At 38.7% G+C, this 14,544-nt stretch overlaps 1 protein-coding gene across 1 annotated transcript in view; it reads right to left on the reverse strand.

Moving 5' to 3' along the window:
- Positions 1-4,253: 4,253 nt before the first annotated feature.
- Kpna3 (karyopherin subunit alpha 3) overlaps positions 4,254-14,544 on the reverse strand; it is a 70,021-nt gene continuing 59,730 nt past the window's right edge. Inside the window, exons 11-17 of the mRNA XM_028758713.1 lie at positions 12,493-12,624; positions 11,460-11,588; positions 9,330-9,434; positions 9,162-9,233; positions 8,840-9,002; positions 7,157-7,251; positions 4,254-6,776 (exon numbers count right to left, since the gene is read on the reverse strand). Of these exons, the coding sequence (XP_028614546.1) occupies positions 6,678-6,776; positions 7,157-7,251; positions 8,840-9,002; positions 9,162-9,233; positions 9,330-9,434; positions 11,460-11,588; positions 12,493-12,624 (795 nt within the window). The 3' untranslated portion in view covers positions 4,254-6,677. The remainder of the gene's footprint in view (positions 6,777-7,156; positions 7,252-8,839; positions 9,003-9,161; positions 9,234-9,329; positions 9,435-11,459; positions 11,589-12,492; positions 12,625-14,544) is intronic.

The following is a 14,544-nucleotide window of genomic DNA, read 5'->3' on the forward strand; positions in this document are numbered from 1 at the left end:
ATTCAAGATTATTATCTTCCTGCCTCGACCTCCTAAGGGTAGCAACATCAGGCAGGCATCACCATGGCCCCACTCCTCCAGGCTTTTAAATCCCATGCAGATGACTGACCCTATTTGATACTTAACCCTTAGAAGTCAAATATTGTATGCCTCCTCTGGGGACCAGCTTCAGCGGCACAGCACGTGCCTAGCAACCACTAGATTCCTAGGTTTCAGAGAGTGGGGTAGATTCTGGGAAAGGGGGAGGCAGTTGTTTAATGAATTCCAACTTTGCGATAGACATTTCTGCAGGTTGGCTCTATGGCAGTGAGCAAACTACTGCTAAGCTATGTTCCTTTAAAAATGGCTGGCTAGGAGGGTGAACTTTGTTATGTGTACTTTAGCAAAACTGAAAAGATTGCTGGCATAAGCTCAAAAACGCCTCCCAGCCACGTCTTGTACTATTTTATTTGTGGCAGATAACATCTGCAGAAATTCTGTTTACTCTTTATTACGACTCCCTTACAACGCTAGAATAGAAACTCCACAAGAGCAGAGGCTGTGACTGGCATGTCTGATGTGGGATCCTTGGCACTTATTACAGGATCCTGCAAATACCAGCTGTCCAATCCAAGACCCGCTAAAAGAGCAGTGCCAGTCCTGCCAGCCCAGTAAGAGAAAACCAATTATTTCTGAACTACATTTTCTCTATCAAATTTTCTCACAATTCTTTTGGTGATAGTTGTGAATTTGACAGGATTTAAGATGAACTGGGAGACTATAGCCTCTGATTATGCCTATGAAGCATTCTCTAGGTTAGTTAAGGTGGGACATGCCTTACCTGTGGACCTGTTCCTTAGTGTGGGTTCTGGGCTGACTAGGAAGAGAAGCAAGGTAAACACCATCATGTCTCATTCTGCCTCCTGACTGGATGCGTGTCACTAGCTGCTTCCAACTCCTGACACCATGATTTCTCCTGCCATGATGGACTACCGACAAACTGGGGGCCAAAGCAAACCTTCTCTCTTATATGGCTTCTGTCAGTGTTTTTTGATCACAGCGGCAAGAAAAACAATACACTCTCGGTAACTAATCTGTCCTCCACTAATAGGGCCAGGAAGAGGGCGATAGCTAGGGGCAGATATCACTGCCTGCTAATAATCCATAGGATTTCGGCACTCTGTGAGCAAGAGGGATAATAGAAAACTGGTATTTGGGGCTGAAGTATCAAATGGATGGTTCAACAGGTAAGAGCACTTAGTGCTTTTGCAGAAGACCCATTTAGGTTGCCAGCACTCAAATGCAGTTTACAGCTGTCCATAACTTCATGTCCAGTGGATCCAGTGTCCTCTTCTGGCCTGTGAGCAGCAGACAGATATCTAACCCATTTACATACCCTTTTAATCCTTCTCTCCACTGGCCTTTGACATTTTTCTGTGCTTCCCACAATACCCGTGTACAGACCTTTCCTACCTCCATGTTTTTGCAGCACAGTCAGCTTCATACTTTGCAAAAAATACAACCTAATAGAAACTTCACCAGGTCAAGTGGACCACATTGTATTAAATGTAGCTGACCCTAGGAACCACTGGCTAGCAGCATCACCCTCCTCACCAGGCCATTCCTGAACTGAGTTTATCCTATGCCATGGCATACTACCTTGGCATGGGATAAGATGCTCAAAAAATATTTTAGTGTTCCTAAAGGCTTAGTCTTAACTATTCATAAAAAAAAAAAAAAAAGGACAGAGTTACAGGAATGATATTATGAGGAAATTGAACTGAGATAGTATAAAATTTAAGTTTTAGACAGGGCAGATGCCTATATCATAGAGCAAAGAAAGTTTAGGCTATAATTCCAAGTCTAAGACAAGGCTGGAAATTAATAACTTTTCCCACACTAGAACTGTGTTGAGATGATGGAATGCTGCCATTTCATTATAACCAGAAACTAGTCATACCGCTCATTATTGGGGTCCGTGGCCTGTTTAAGTGGACAGGAACCAGGAGCAGTAAGGCTTTTACTACTAGGAAGGCAGTACTGCATAGGTGCTCAGGCTGAGCAGGACAGAGGATGCATCTTGTAAGAACAGTTCAGTCTCTTCTGCTCTCTGGAAAAGTTAAACTAGCTCCAATCACAAAACTTGTAATGATGGACACTTAAGAAAAGTGAATGGTTTTCAGGGATAGGAGGGATCAGCAGCCAACAAAGCAGACTAAGCTCCCTTAGAGTTAGTGACTCATCACTTCTTAATCCTGTCCCATAAAACATCTGCCTCAAAAAAAATCCAAAAAACAAAAAACCTGATTTTTAAACTACCATATGGACATACATGTATGTTCTGTAACACACTCAGATTTACACTTACATAAAACTGGTAAAATCGCTATCCCATAAAGACACGCCGTATTTACCTTATAGTTGTCCGTACACAGCCTAGATAGAGTCTTTGGACACCATTATAGGAGATGGTAATTTCTGCGGAAAGGTAGGGACACTGCAGAACAAACTCCCTGCAGGGACTTTGTGATACTATTAGTAATGGTACTGTCTTATTTACTTAATGCTTCTGGGATTTGTACTCGGGACCCAGAGCAGGCTACTCAAGCTCTCTACTCTTCTACATTGCTTAAAAAACTTGTTAGCTTTCTGAGGGAAACAATTTCTTGTGTGCCTTAGGAAGTACTGAATATGAAAACAGTTTTCAAACTACACTGATATTTGGAACCAACACTAACTCAGCTCAACTGCTAAACAGAACTGAGAAAAGCCTACTGTTCACACAGCAGACAGCTGTACACTGCCTTGGCTAAGCCTTTACTACAGGAGTGGATTTGGGTCAATGGTGTACAACGATGCAAGTTTGGGCCACCAGATGTTTAGCAATGTCTATAGACATATGTCCAGCTGTGTAGCCTGGAAGAGGATGAGCTGCTATTACAACCTGGTGACTGGAACTCACAGATGGAGCTAACCATCTCACTGTCCACAGGAAAACACCTGCAGAACAATCAGTTACCCAACAACAAAAAATGGGCCAAAGTAAGTTATCTATTGAGCAAATCAATCACAGAGACAGAATGCACCTACATCCACTTTCCCAAACAGATATTTTCACAACTGGTCTCTATGTACATTTCTGAGAGTCATTCTGTCCCATGCTTTTGACTACTTGCAGTTTACTTCTAAGCTTGAAGGTAGGGTCCATGAGCATTTTCTGGGTCAGCTGACTTAGAATCAGTGTAATAAACAGAAACTATATTCCCCCACCAATAGTTAAAGTTCTCCAGAGGATTAAAAACCTAATCATAGTCAAAAAGTGTTTAAAACAAATTAACTATCACAGAAAGACCAATGCCATCTAAATGGCAGCCGCCCTTGGTTTACCTGCAGTGGTGAGTGCCCTAAAAAGGATGCACATCTGAAAGAAGTGATGGCAAGACTGTGTGACTTCACTGACTTACTTACACACTGACTTCTTTCTTGTTGTTGTTTTTTCCAAGACTGGCTTTCTCTGTGTAGATCAGGCTGGCCTTGAAACCATAGAGACTGACCTGCGTTATGCGTCACTGGACTGACTTCTTTTAAAAGTAATTTGAAGTGGCAATATACAGAAGAATATTTCTATACTCAAAGGTCTGGTTGTTCTTTTGTTCTTCTAATTAATCCAAGATTTCATTCAGAGCTACACTTCTACCTTGAAAGTAAAGGCTTTCAGGTTTACTTCAATTACTACTTTCTGTTATAATTACAGGCTTTAAAGTCTGAATGGTTGGTTCACTTCATAATCACACCATCTTTTCAAATAATTGAGGCTTTCTTCTAAATTACAGTGTTTCAATACATACAGATCGGCAGAGAATGGCGTGATGAACCATGAGCTGAGGCCTGCCAGTCTCCACCAGAAGGCAGGAAGGAATCCTTTCCAGGCTGAGTGAGGAAGAGAGCCTGATGCAGTCAACACCCCGACTCGACTTCTTGCTGCCTGAACTGCACCACAGTTTTTGTGGTTTGAAGCCCCAAGTTCACTGGGTCTGTGTTATGGCAGCTTAGGAAATGACACACACACTGGTAGTTCTGATTTGTCAAAACGCACTCTCTCCAGAAGCTACTGGTTGGTCACTTACGGTAGAAAGGAAACATCAAAATACAGTGACAGTCACTCATGCGTCACCACCACTGTGGTGGCTGGCATTTGAAGATAATCAAAACTTAAATTTAATCACACAAAAAACAAAGCTAAACAATTATTTCCAGAAATAAGTCTTTCAATGTTGTATCATATTTGATAGCAGCTTTTTTATTGGTTACAAAACCTAAGCCCATATACAAAATTAGGAACACGTTTAGATGCCTCTTTTGAAAGAACATTTTAGTCTTTTTTTTAAACTGAGTTTAAAAAAAAAATAAAAACAATGCAATTTTAAAACACTGTTTTGAAAACTTAAAAGTGCAGCAATACACTCAGTTTCCTTTATCTACGAAATGGTGTGATTCCAATTCAAAACTGGTAAGGTCACAGCAAACCGAATCAAGCAGATGCACAGTCTGCACTACTTGATGCTAATGTTACTTAAAGGTTAGCTTGCACTTAAGACGCGAGAGGAAATAGGAATCATCACAGTAGAGGCCCAATTGTAATCTCGATGTGTGCAAATTGTAAAAGGTAACTGTCAGTTAAGTAGGGAGAGTCCAGAAGAAAGTAGACTGGAAGGGGGACAATTCACAATATCAAGAAGATTTTGACTTTAAGGGTTTCACCAAAGTTTGTGACCTTAATTCATTCTGACTTTGTTACTCCTACTTTTAGTGAACACTACACAGTTTCAAAATTTAGACAAGTGTTTGAACAGGATGCAGTTACCATATGAAGCTTTAACTCAAAATTTGGGTAAAGAAAAAAGGCACAATGAACTTCAACTCAATTTTATGTGCACAAGAGTTGAAAAATCTGAGCCACCTTAAAGAGAAATTGATTCTAAAATTTATAAAACCTATAAATAATCAGAGGCCAAACCACTATATTAAAACAGATTCTCTAGCAAGTAAAAATCTTGCAGTTTAAACATACGCTTGTATCCATTTTAGATACAAGACAAAACTCACTCTTTAAAGTGGCTCCACCTTGGCAGATACATGTATTTGTAATGAAGCACACCTGCTGTGTGTTGTTTATCAGTGAAAACACCCCAGCTGATTCACAAAGCTCTGATGGCATCTGTCTCCTCTTCATCACAGTAAATACACCCCCCATCTGAAAACTAACTTAGTTTAGATTTCTATCCCTTCACATCAATGCATTGGGAAATTATACCCAGTGAACAAGAGCAACAAAACCATTTCTGTGACAGCACAAATTAGTTTAAAAAATTTCAAATCCATATTCATTCATTAATAACTGGGTCAGACTATTTGCCAAAAGCAATGACTTTACATAGTAATGCCAGATTTTGCAGAGCTAAAGATCTGCAAATCAGGCTGAGTTAAATAACTGCAGACCATTCCTCTACACAGATCCTTGGTTTATCTTTTAATATGTGCAGATGCTTTGAGTGGGATCTGAATGAGCTCCCCAATACTCAAGAATGAAGTCTTGTAACACTTCTAAATAGTTGCTGGTTTGTTGCCACCACATTATCAAAAGTACTGGTTACTAAGTAAAAAATATTTTAAGACTAAATTACAGTAAACATGAAAGCTCCACAGTTTAAACCCAATATAAATCAACCATATCCAATTATCAAATTAAAACAAAAAATAAAATTAACCCCTGGAAGCTGAAAGCAAGACTTTATCTTAAACATTACCAATGAGTATTTAGACCTTTTCCATTCTTGTTTTGACTTATTTATTTATGTATTTTTGTAGTCAAGGACTCTTGCTTTCAACTTAACAGAAGTTCAAGTCTGTAACAGGTTGCAGCTCAGGTAGAGACCATGCACAGCATTTGATTATTCAAAACAGCAGGAACACACAGGCTGAAGTGAGTGGTCAAATAGGATTTGCTGTTCTCAAAAATTAGGTATAATGGCGAAAGCATTACCATTGATATCTAAAGCTCTTCCTCCAACCCTGGCTTCTGAGGCAGATAATAAACACATCAATTAATGGTAGGTAAAGTACAGTTTTAAAAAACTTATCTTTTTAATCAACAACCAAGTTTCTTGTTTTTAGTTACTTTTGTGTCAGTTTCACCAATGAAAATCATTTGGCTTGTACTTTAATTCTTCCACATAAGAATATGAAAATATGTTTGTGGAGAACAATGATGGAGGCTCAGATCACACTGCACCTCTGTAGTCTTCCAACATGAATACACATCATACCAAAGTGTCTTGATCCACAGCGAACCTTTTTCCAAAGGCGTATCAGTGGGCTGCTGATATACCACCACTATGGAATATTCTAACTGGAGACTGCAGCTGTCAGCATGTGGCACCAGGGAACATAGAAAATATAGGGGAGTTGAGATGGTTAAGGAGAATTCTAAAACAGTTTAGGATATCATGCATATGCATTTACAGTCCATGTGAGAGTGACTTTTGGCAACTGCAAAGTGACTGAGACATGGCTTGCTTTAGAAGCATCAAAATGAAGAGGCAAGAGTGCTGGGAGCCTTCTGTTGCTTGCTGTCTTATCGCTTGGTGGCCATCTGGTGGTGTTTCATATTGAATGAAAGACGCTGCACTTAATTGACCTTAGAAGTTAAATTCTTTTGTTTGAAGGTTGGCTGTTGGGTCAAAATTGTAAGTACCACCTTGTGTTGCTTCAGGAATGAGGCTAGGATCTTCATCAATCTATGAAAATAAAGGAGAAACTCTGAATGAATATTTTAACTATCTAAAAATATCCAGGAGAATCAGTAACAATTTTATTGGAAAATTAAAGATACACAATTGAACATGCGTTTTTTAAAAAGCGCCTGTCGTAAGTTCTTGTATCTGAAGTACTTAACCTATCTGAACATCATTCCTAGAATTATTTCTTCCCAGTTAATAGATTAAAAATGTAACAAGAACTGCTTTTATAACCTGATAATGAAGTTTTGTATAAAGTATTTTAAGAAAATTCACTGATGAAATATCTAACAGAAAACAGTACAAATTCTTGGTGAATAGCCACTATGTATACAAGTCTCAATCTACATGCAGATATTTCTGTTTTAATATTTACTTACATCATCACCAGAGAAATATTGATCTATGATTTCAAATGCTAATTTATATATGTCTTCATTTTCATGTTGCTGCAAAACTTCGATTTTCTCCAAACCTGACAAAGAATATAAAAATTAAGTTGATACTAACCTGCACAATCTGATTATAGCAAATGATATGAACCTCAGAATATGCTCTATCTCCACTTAAAGACGACAGTTGAAAAAGCAGAGAAAAACCGTAACCAGCAGCCCATTAAGTCCTTTCTCTTCAAAAATGTTTTTGTAACAACAACAAAACTAAAAAACAAAAGCAAAAACTAAAAACATCACCAAAACATTCCATCTGACAGAGATCTGATAGAGTCTGTTTTTGGTTGCATGGCCAGTTAGTGCCAGTACAAGATCTGAAAACTTCCCAGAATGTTACATTTTAATCATGATATCACATAGAGTATCTTTCCACTGCTTTCTGCATGTAATTTCATATGACTGAAATTTAAGTTTTTAGAACTTAATAATTGAAGGAAGCTTTAGATGAAGAAACACTGCATTTAAAAAGTGAGTAAGTTATGCTCTACAGATAGAAAGAGCAAAAAGAGCACGCTTTCAGAGCACTAACAGTGATCTCTGTTCTGGATTGATGAGACACGGCCTGGGCAGTTAAGACTGGACTTGAACTTGCAATCCTCTTGTCTATTAAGTGCTGCATATAGGTGTGCACACCCAAGCTCAATTCAGAGTATCTTTTGTACTTCCAATGCAGCATGTAATTCATGTACGAGACGCACAAGTTTGTATCTTAGTATTCACCCTAGAGATATTTTTCTTTAAAACATATTGGAATAGTTTATTTTTAAGATATACAAATCAGAAAAGTAGGGAAATAGGTATCAACAATAATGGATACAAAATGCTTAATAAGGTTATATTGTATGTTGTGATTAGTACTCCAGTAGAAACAAATATAGTTTTAAACACTAAATGAAAGACAGTAACTAAAGAAAGTTACTGCAAAACACTGCATCTGTCCCTGACTCACTCTGTAGTTTATTCTCTCCCATGTGTGCTTAAACAAACACACACACACACACACACACACACACACACACACACACGAGAGAGAGAGAGAGACAGAGAGAGAGAGAGACACAGAGAGAGAGAGAGAGAGAGAGAGAGAGAGAGAGAGAGAGAGAGAGAGAAAGAGAGAGAGAGAAAGAAAGAGAAAGAAAGAAACAAATATTCTGTCCTTGATACTTTGTCATTTTCCAAAACCCTATTTTTTTCCATAAGCACTGAGCCTCAGAGTTTTAATGTGGCAATGGAAAAAAAAAAATTACTAACAAGTATTTTCTAAAATCCATCAATTTCCAGGAAAGTTGATTCCACAACCTGTGTATTTCCAAAGTATGAACTACTGGCTTTTAAAAAATCCTTTAGTAATGCTAATAATAAGACCATCAAGATACTTTGGCCGGGCGGTGGTGGCGCATGCCTTTAATCCCAGCACTTGGGAGGCAGAGGCAGGTGGATTTCTGAGTTCGAGGCCAGCCTGGTCTACAGAGTGAGTTCCAGGACAGCCAGGACTACACAGAGAAACCCTGTCTTGAAAAAAATTTGAACACTTAAGAGTGCTGTTAGTCACTCTCTAGCTGAACTGAATGCAGAGGACTAGTGTTCAGAACTCCAGGGGGCACTTCTTACCTCCACACTCTTCTATGATCTCCGCTATTGTGCTTGCTTCATCACCAGCCATTATCAGGATGTTTTTTAGACCATCTAGAACCACCTGCACCACTTGAGAATCTTTTACTGACAGTAAATTACAGAATGGTGGTATTACATTCTGCTGTACAAGGTATTCAACCTAGATAATACAAGAGAAGAAATATTTTTAATATATGTAATTCTCTTTCCCTCTAAAACTACAGTACCAAGACGAAAACATTCAGTAACTTATAAAAATAAAAAAGAAGTTCCCTTGATGAAATTAGTAAGGTGACAAGTTAAATGTTCTCAAACTCACTTGGTCTTTTCTGCCACTTATCGTTAAGTTGCTAATGGCCCAAGCAGCTTCCTTTTGCGTTCCGAAGTCCCCCTAAAATATAAAAACAATTTCACAAAATAAGTTCTTTATCAAACAGTCTGGGTTGTGATAAATTAAGACAAATAATGAATTCATAATATGACTAACCTTAGCGAGCTGATGGATAATCATGGGGATTAACCCAGCATCTATCACAGCTTGGACTTGCTGCTGATTGCCTGCTGTTATATTGGAAAGGAACCATACTGCTTCCTGTAGTGAATAAAATATGGACCACTTTTATTGAAAAAGCTACCGCTAATGTTTTTATTTTTCTCTTTAATATTTTAAATATTTGGTTAAAAAAAAATCTCCCGAGTAGTGTTAAAGTGACCAAATCTAAAAAGTGATTGGTTGTGCAAGACTGCCCTTTTCATTTTTCCTTACAATCACTGAGCCTGGTGTTTGAATATAAGGAAAGAGTTGTGCACATCCACGCCATGGTGTGTATGTGCAGGTCAGATAACTTCTAACTTGAGATTGGTTCTCTCCTTCCATCATGTGGTTCCAGAGATCCAACTCAGGTTGTCAGGTTTACAAGGCAAGCATTCTACCTTCTATTTAGCCAACTCAGACTTCCATTTAAGTAAAGAGGAAGGAAGCTTTCATTCATGATACTTGTGTCCACTAAACCCAGTGTTTATTTAATAAACTGTAATCCTACTTTAAGCTAGGTATTATTCTAAGTAGTGGTGATGCAAATAAAACAAATAAAACAAATAAAACAGACCCAAATCTTTATTCACAGAGTTGTATTAGCTCAGTTTGAAAGGCATGTCCGAAGACTGGAATTTCCAAATACTCGTCAAAACTACTTCCACTACAAGATACTTAGTTTTAAGCACTAGGTGTGGGAAGAAGGTTCGATGGGTAAGGTGCCTTCTACAAGAGCATGAGCTCCTGCATTCAGGTACTCAGCACCTATGTGAGATGACATTTGGTGACCAGCATCTATAGCCACACAGCTGGAGAGAAAATGAAACCCTAATATACTGTAAAGTACAGCCATTAGAGAAAATAGTTTAAAGGGTCTTCAAAAAACACCACAATTACCGTGACCTAGCGACTTCTAGCTACATCAGAAAGGAAACTAAATCAAAGACTTTTAAACAGTTACTGATGTCAGTCTTTTTCTGCAACTTTATTCACAATAACCACAAGGTGAAAACAACCCCAGTGTCATTCAACAGGTAAATGAGGAAAATATGGTATACACATCCAACAGAATGACTTATTCAGCCATAAATGCAAATCAATCAGGGCTCAGGAGGTAGGTGAGTTGGTGAAGTGTCTGCCACACGAACATGAGCACCTGAATAGATCTCTAGCAGCCATCTAAATCCTCGGCTCAGCAACACATCTGTAACCCAAGGACTAGTGAGGCAGAGACAAGGATCTGCAGTGCTCAGGTCCAGCGAGAGACATTACTTCCAAACACAAAGGGAGAAACCTGGAGAGCTGATTCCATGGTAGAGCATGAACTATTCTCCAAAACCAGAGTTCAGCTCCTAGGAACTCTAGGAAGCTGCAATCAGTCCTGGACCACCAGCTCCAGGAGGGAGCTGCTTCTGACCTCTACCGGCGTCTGCATTTATATGCACATGCCCATTCACCCAGACACAGAATTCAAAATAATGAAAGTAATTTTTTAAAATACAATGCAGAAAGCAACTGAGGAAGACAACTGATGCTGACCTTAGTCCTTCACCCTCACACACAAACACACAGAGCTCTAACATTCTATTAAATGAATGAACTTTAAAAGTATGCTTTGTGTGACAAGCCATAAAACTACTTAAGTACTTAACAATCTACTGTCCAATTAAAAATAAACTTGTATATATTTTCAAGACTTTAAAAGAATACATTTTTATGATCTTTGAAAGAAGACATGACACCCTAAGGTCTATTCTAATGTAAAAGATTAAGTTATCTGCTTTTTCTTAAAAAAAAAAAAAAATAGAATACCAGTTAATTTTGTGGGAGATTTTATATGTATTTTTGTATACTGGTTAATAAGTGAATAATTGCTGATACTGTTCAACCTATTTAAACATAAATAGTCCAAATATTCAATATTCTTTATTGTGTGATGGGAGTAGGACTAGAGGAAGCAGAAGTTAAAACAGTGACAAAAGATTTCTCACCTTGAGTGTCATGACTCTGAATCAGGACAAACATCATAATAGCAACAAGGAAAGTGTCACAGGCAGGAGGAAAAACAGTTCGTGCCTTTACCTTATTTATTTTCTCTTTCGGGTGTGACAAGAGGTTTGGGAAGTGGGACAGGACATCGCAGTTGAGAACCACCTGGGTCTGCTCGTCAGTGCCAGTCACTATGTTCCCAACTGCTCTGAGTGCTGCAGTCTGAAGGAGGAACAAAACGTTGTAGGGATGTTTATGATGAATTGTTATGTCTTTTTCATTAACTCGAGAGAATGTGAGGAGCAAAAGATTAACACACGACAAAAGCCATAAACAAACCAAGCAATGACTTTTAAACAATAATGTCTTGCAGAAAGTTATGGAACTCCACAGAAAACATGCTAGAAAAGTGTTTTAAACAATGAAAACTAAAAATCATGAAGTCTCATCTTTAAAACAGTTCTTATATATTGCTAAACTGGTACCACAGACTTTAATATTGTCCTGAATCAGCATGCATTTCTGCCTACAATGTCATATATATCCTGCATTTAATATATTTAATGTCGCTCTGGGTCAGCATTTATTTGTACTTAGTAAAACATCTGGCAGAGAAGTATGATGAGCAGAGCTAACAACAACCGCTAATCAGAGCAGAGTCACAAGGTATGCAGTTAGGATACTACCCATCCACAGAGAGTTAAGGAGAGGCAGACTGAAGACTTCAGTGAAAAGAGAAGGGACCTGTAACAGAGGAGGCCGAAGGAAGAGCCTAAGCATTCAACAGAAGGGATGGAGGAGGAAGGACCCAGGAATACAGCAGAAGGAATGAAGGAGAACACAGGCATCAGATATGTACCATGCTGTCTCCTAACAGATACTAGAAAAGCAATTTGTGGTGATCAGGAGTTTTATTTCTGTCTGGTTGAAATGACAATGGAAGGCATACAGATCTATATACTCTGAGATATACATAACTAAAATGCCGATGAATTAAAAAAACAAATTTGGATTTAAGAGATGAGTTAGGGCACCCTGAGGTGCATATTGTTGAACTTGACTGAATATTAATTATAGAAGGCTGGTCATATGAATAATTTAATATGAAAAAAATTATAATACTTACTTGAACTTTGACTTCCTGGTGGCTCAGAAGGGGCACGAGGAAGGGTACAACCCCTGAGTCAATAACCATCTGTATCTGCTCATTTCCCCCATCTGTCAAGTATGACAGTGCCCAAACAGTGTCTACAAGAATCTGCAGGAAGTAAAACAAGGAAACACATACTTGAGGAGTTGCAACAGAAAGAGCTTTTGCTTTAACTTGGTGGTGAGATGGTGAGGTATCCTTGTATTGATAGATATAAACCCTCTCTCAGTGTCTACCTAAGATCACCCTTCAAAAACATGAGACAGAAGGCTAGGATGCTTCTTTTCCAGTTTCTGACTTAATGACTTTATACACCAGATAGATAAAAATAAAAATAAAGGGCTAGCAAGACAGCTTCACAAGAGCTTACAAGCTAGCCTGGTGAGCTGATTTAATCCCTGAAGCCATATAAAGGTGGAAGGAGAGAATCAACAAGACAAAGTCATCCTTTGACCTCCACTGGTGCAGAGCTCAGACATAGACATAACACAGACATCATCTTCATCATCATGATAAAAAATAATATAGCTACACGATAATAAATAATAAATTGTTAAATAAGTAGTAAATTCTCCATGGGCCCAAAAATTAGGTCCATAAATAACTGTGATCTACTTCATGTACAGTATGAGGCCAGACCATTGTGCAGCCTTAGGACTACACGATGCCAATAGTCACCATCATCCATCTGACTGGTTCTTAAGTATGTTTAGTGAAAGGATCTGCACACAGCAGAGTGCTCCCTCCCAGACCCCGGGTTACCACACTCAAACACCTATTTTCACAGAGATCTTTTATTAAGTGGGGAAGAAAAGTAAAGTGACTGATTTCTAACTCTTTCAGGTGTGACTTTTAAGAGAAAGGAGTGTTGGGTGCCTCTGTTAGAACTGGACAGGATATGGTTTGTTTTGATTGGGCATGCTAGTTAGGGTGGCTTCTGATTGCTGGACTTCAACACCGTGATAGTTAGACAGTTGTGATCAGCTATAAGATATGAGTCTGGCCCAAGAAAGTGTCCAAATAAAAGAACAGTCCTTGGTGACTACCTTTAGGAGTGTAATCTATGGTTTACAGGGGGAAGAGAAGGGGAAAGGGAAAGCCTACTAGCACCATGTTTCCCATGCTTGGGCCTGCAGCAGCCCAATTTTTCTGACTAATAAAAGTGAATATGTTAAGGAATGACTTGGCAGTTAACCTTGACATAAGCCCTCAAATGAAAAAGCAAGAAGCATAATCACATTGTGCTGACTGTGATAGCACACATCTGTGACGGCCAATACTGAGGAGATGCAATCTGGAACGCAGAAGTAAAAGCCATCCTCAGCTACATAGCAAGAGGGAACAACCTAGGCTGCATGAGACTCCAAAAGCCAAATTAAACCTCACTCTCATCCATCTCAAGTTTTCAACTGTGAGAACAAAAACCAAACAGGGTATGTACTTATAGGATCTAAAAACCCGATTCTGAACACAGAACTGGTATGTGGTCGGTCTTCTTTGGTATCTTCTGAGGCAGAAGCACCACTCAAGCCATTTGAAATCTAGAGACCTGTCTATTAAGGGTCTAAATTAATGGTATCTTGTGGCAGCTAATGAATTTACCTATCTTTTAGGAAAGCATGTGAGTCAGAGATGCATGACACACATAAACTTTATCTTTAGCATTACTAAGAACCATGTGAACAATTTCAAATTACCTGTAAGAAGAAAACACTTAAATACTGGTTGGATCTGGATTATGCCAAATGTGAGATGAGGTGGAGAATAAGAAATGAGAAAGGAAGGAATGGAAACAATTATGAACGTGTTTGAAACAGAAGCTGGGGGGTGGGGGGGGGGGAATGGCATTCCAGAGTAGAAAAATCAAAGGAACTCATGAGCTGCATCAAAGGAAAGATTAGAAATATGATCTAAATGTGGTGATTTGAATAACAATGTCCCCCATAGGCTCATATATTTAAATGCTTAGTCATCAGGGAGTGGCACTACTTTCAAAGGATTAGAAGGGATGGCTTTGTTGGAGTAGGT

This window comes from Grammomys surdaster, unplaced genomic scaffold, assembly GCF_004785775.1.
Source record: "Grammomys surdaster isolate TR1022 unplaced genomic scaffold, NIH_TR_1.0 126219, whole genome shotgun sequence".
Lineage (NCBI taxonomy): Eukaryota > Metazoa > Chordata > Mammalia > Rodentia > Muridae > Grammomys > Grammomys surdaster.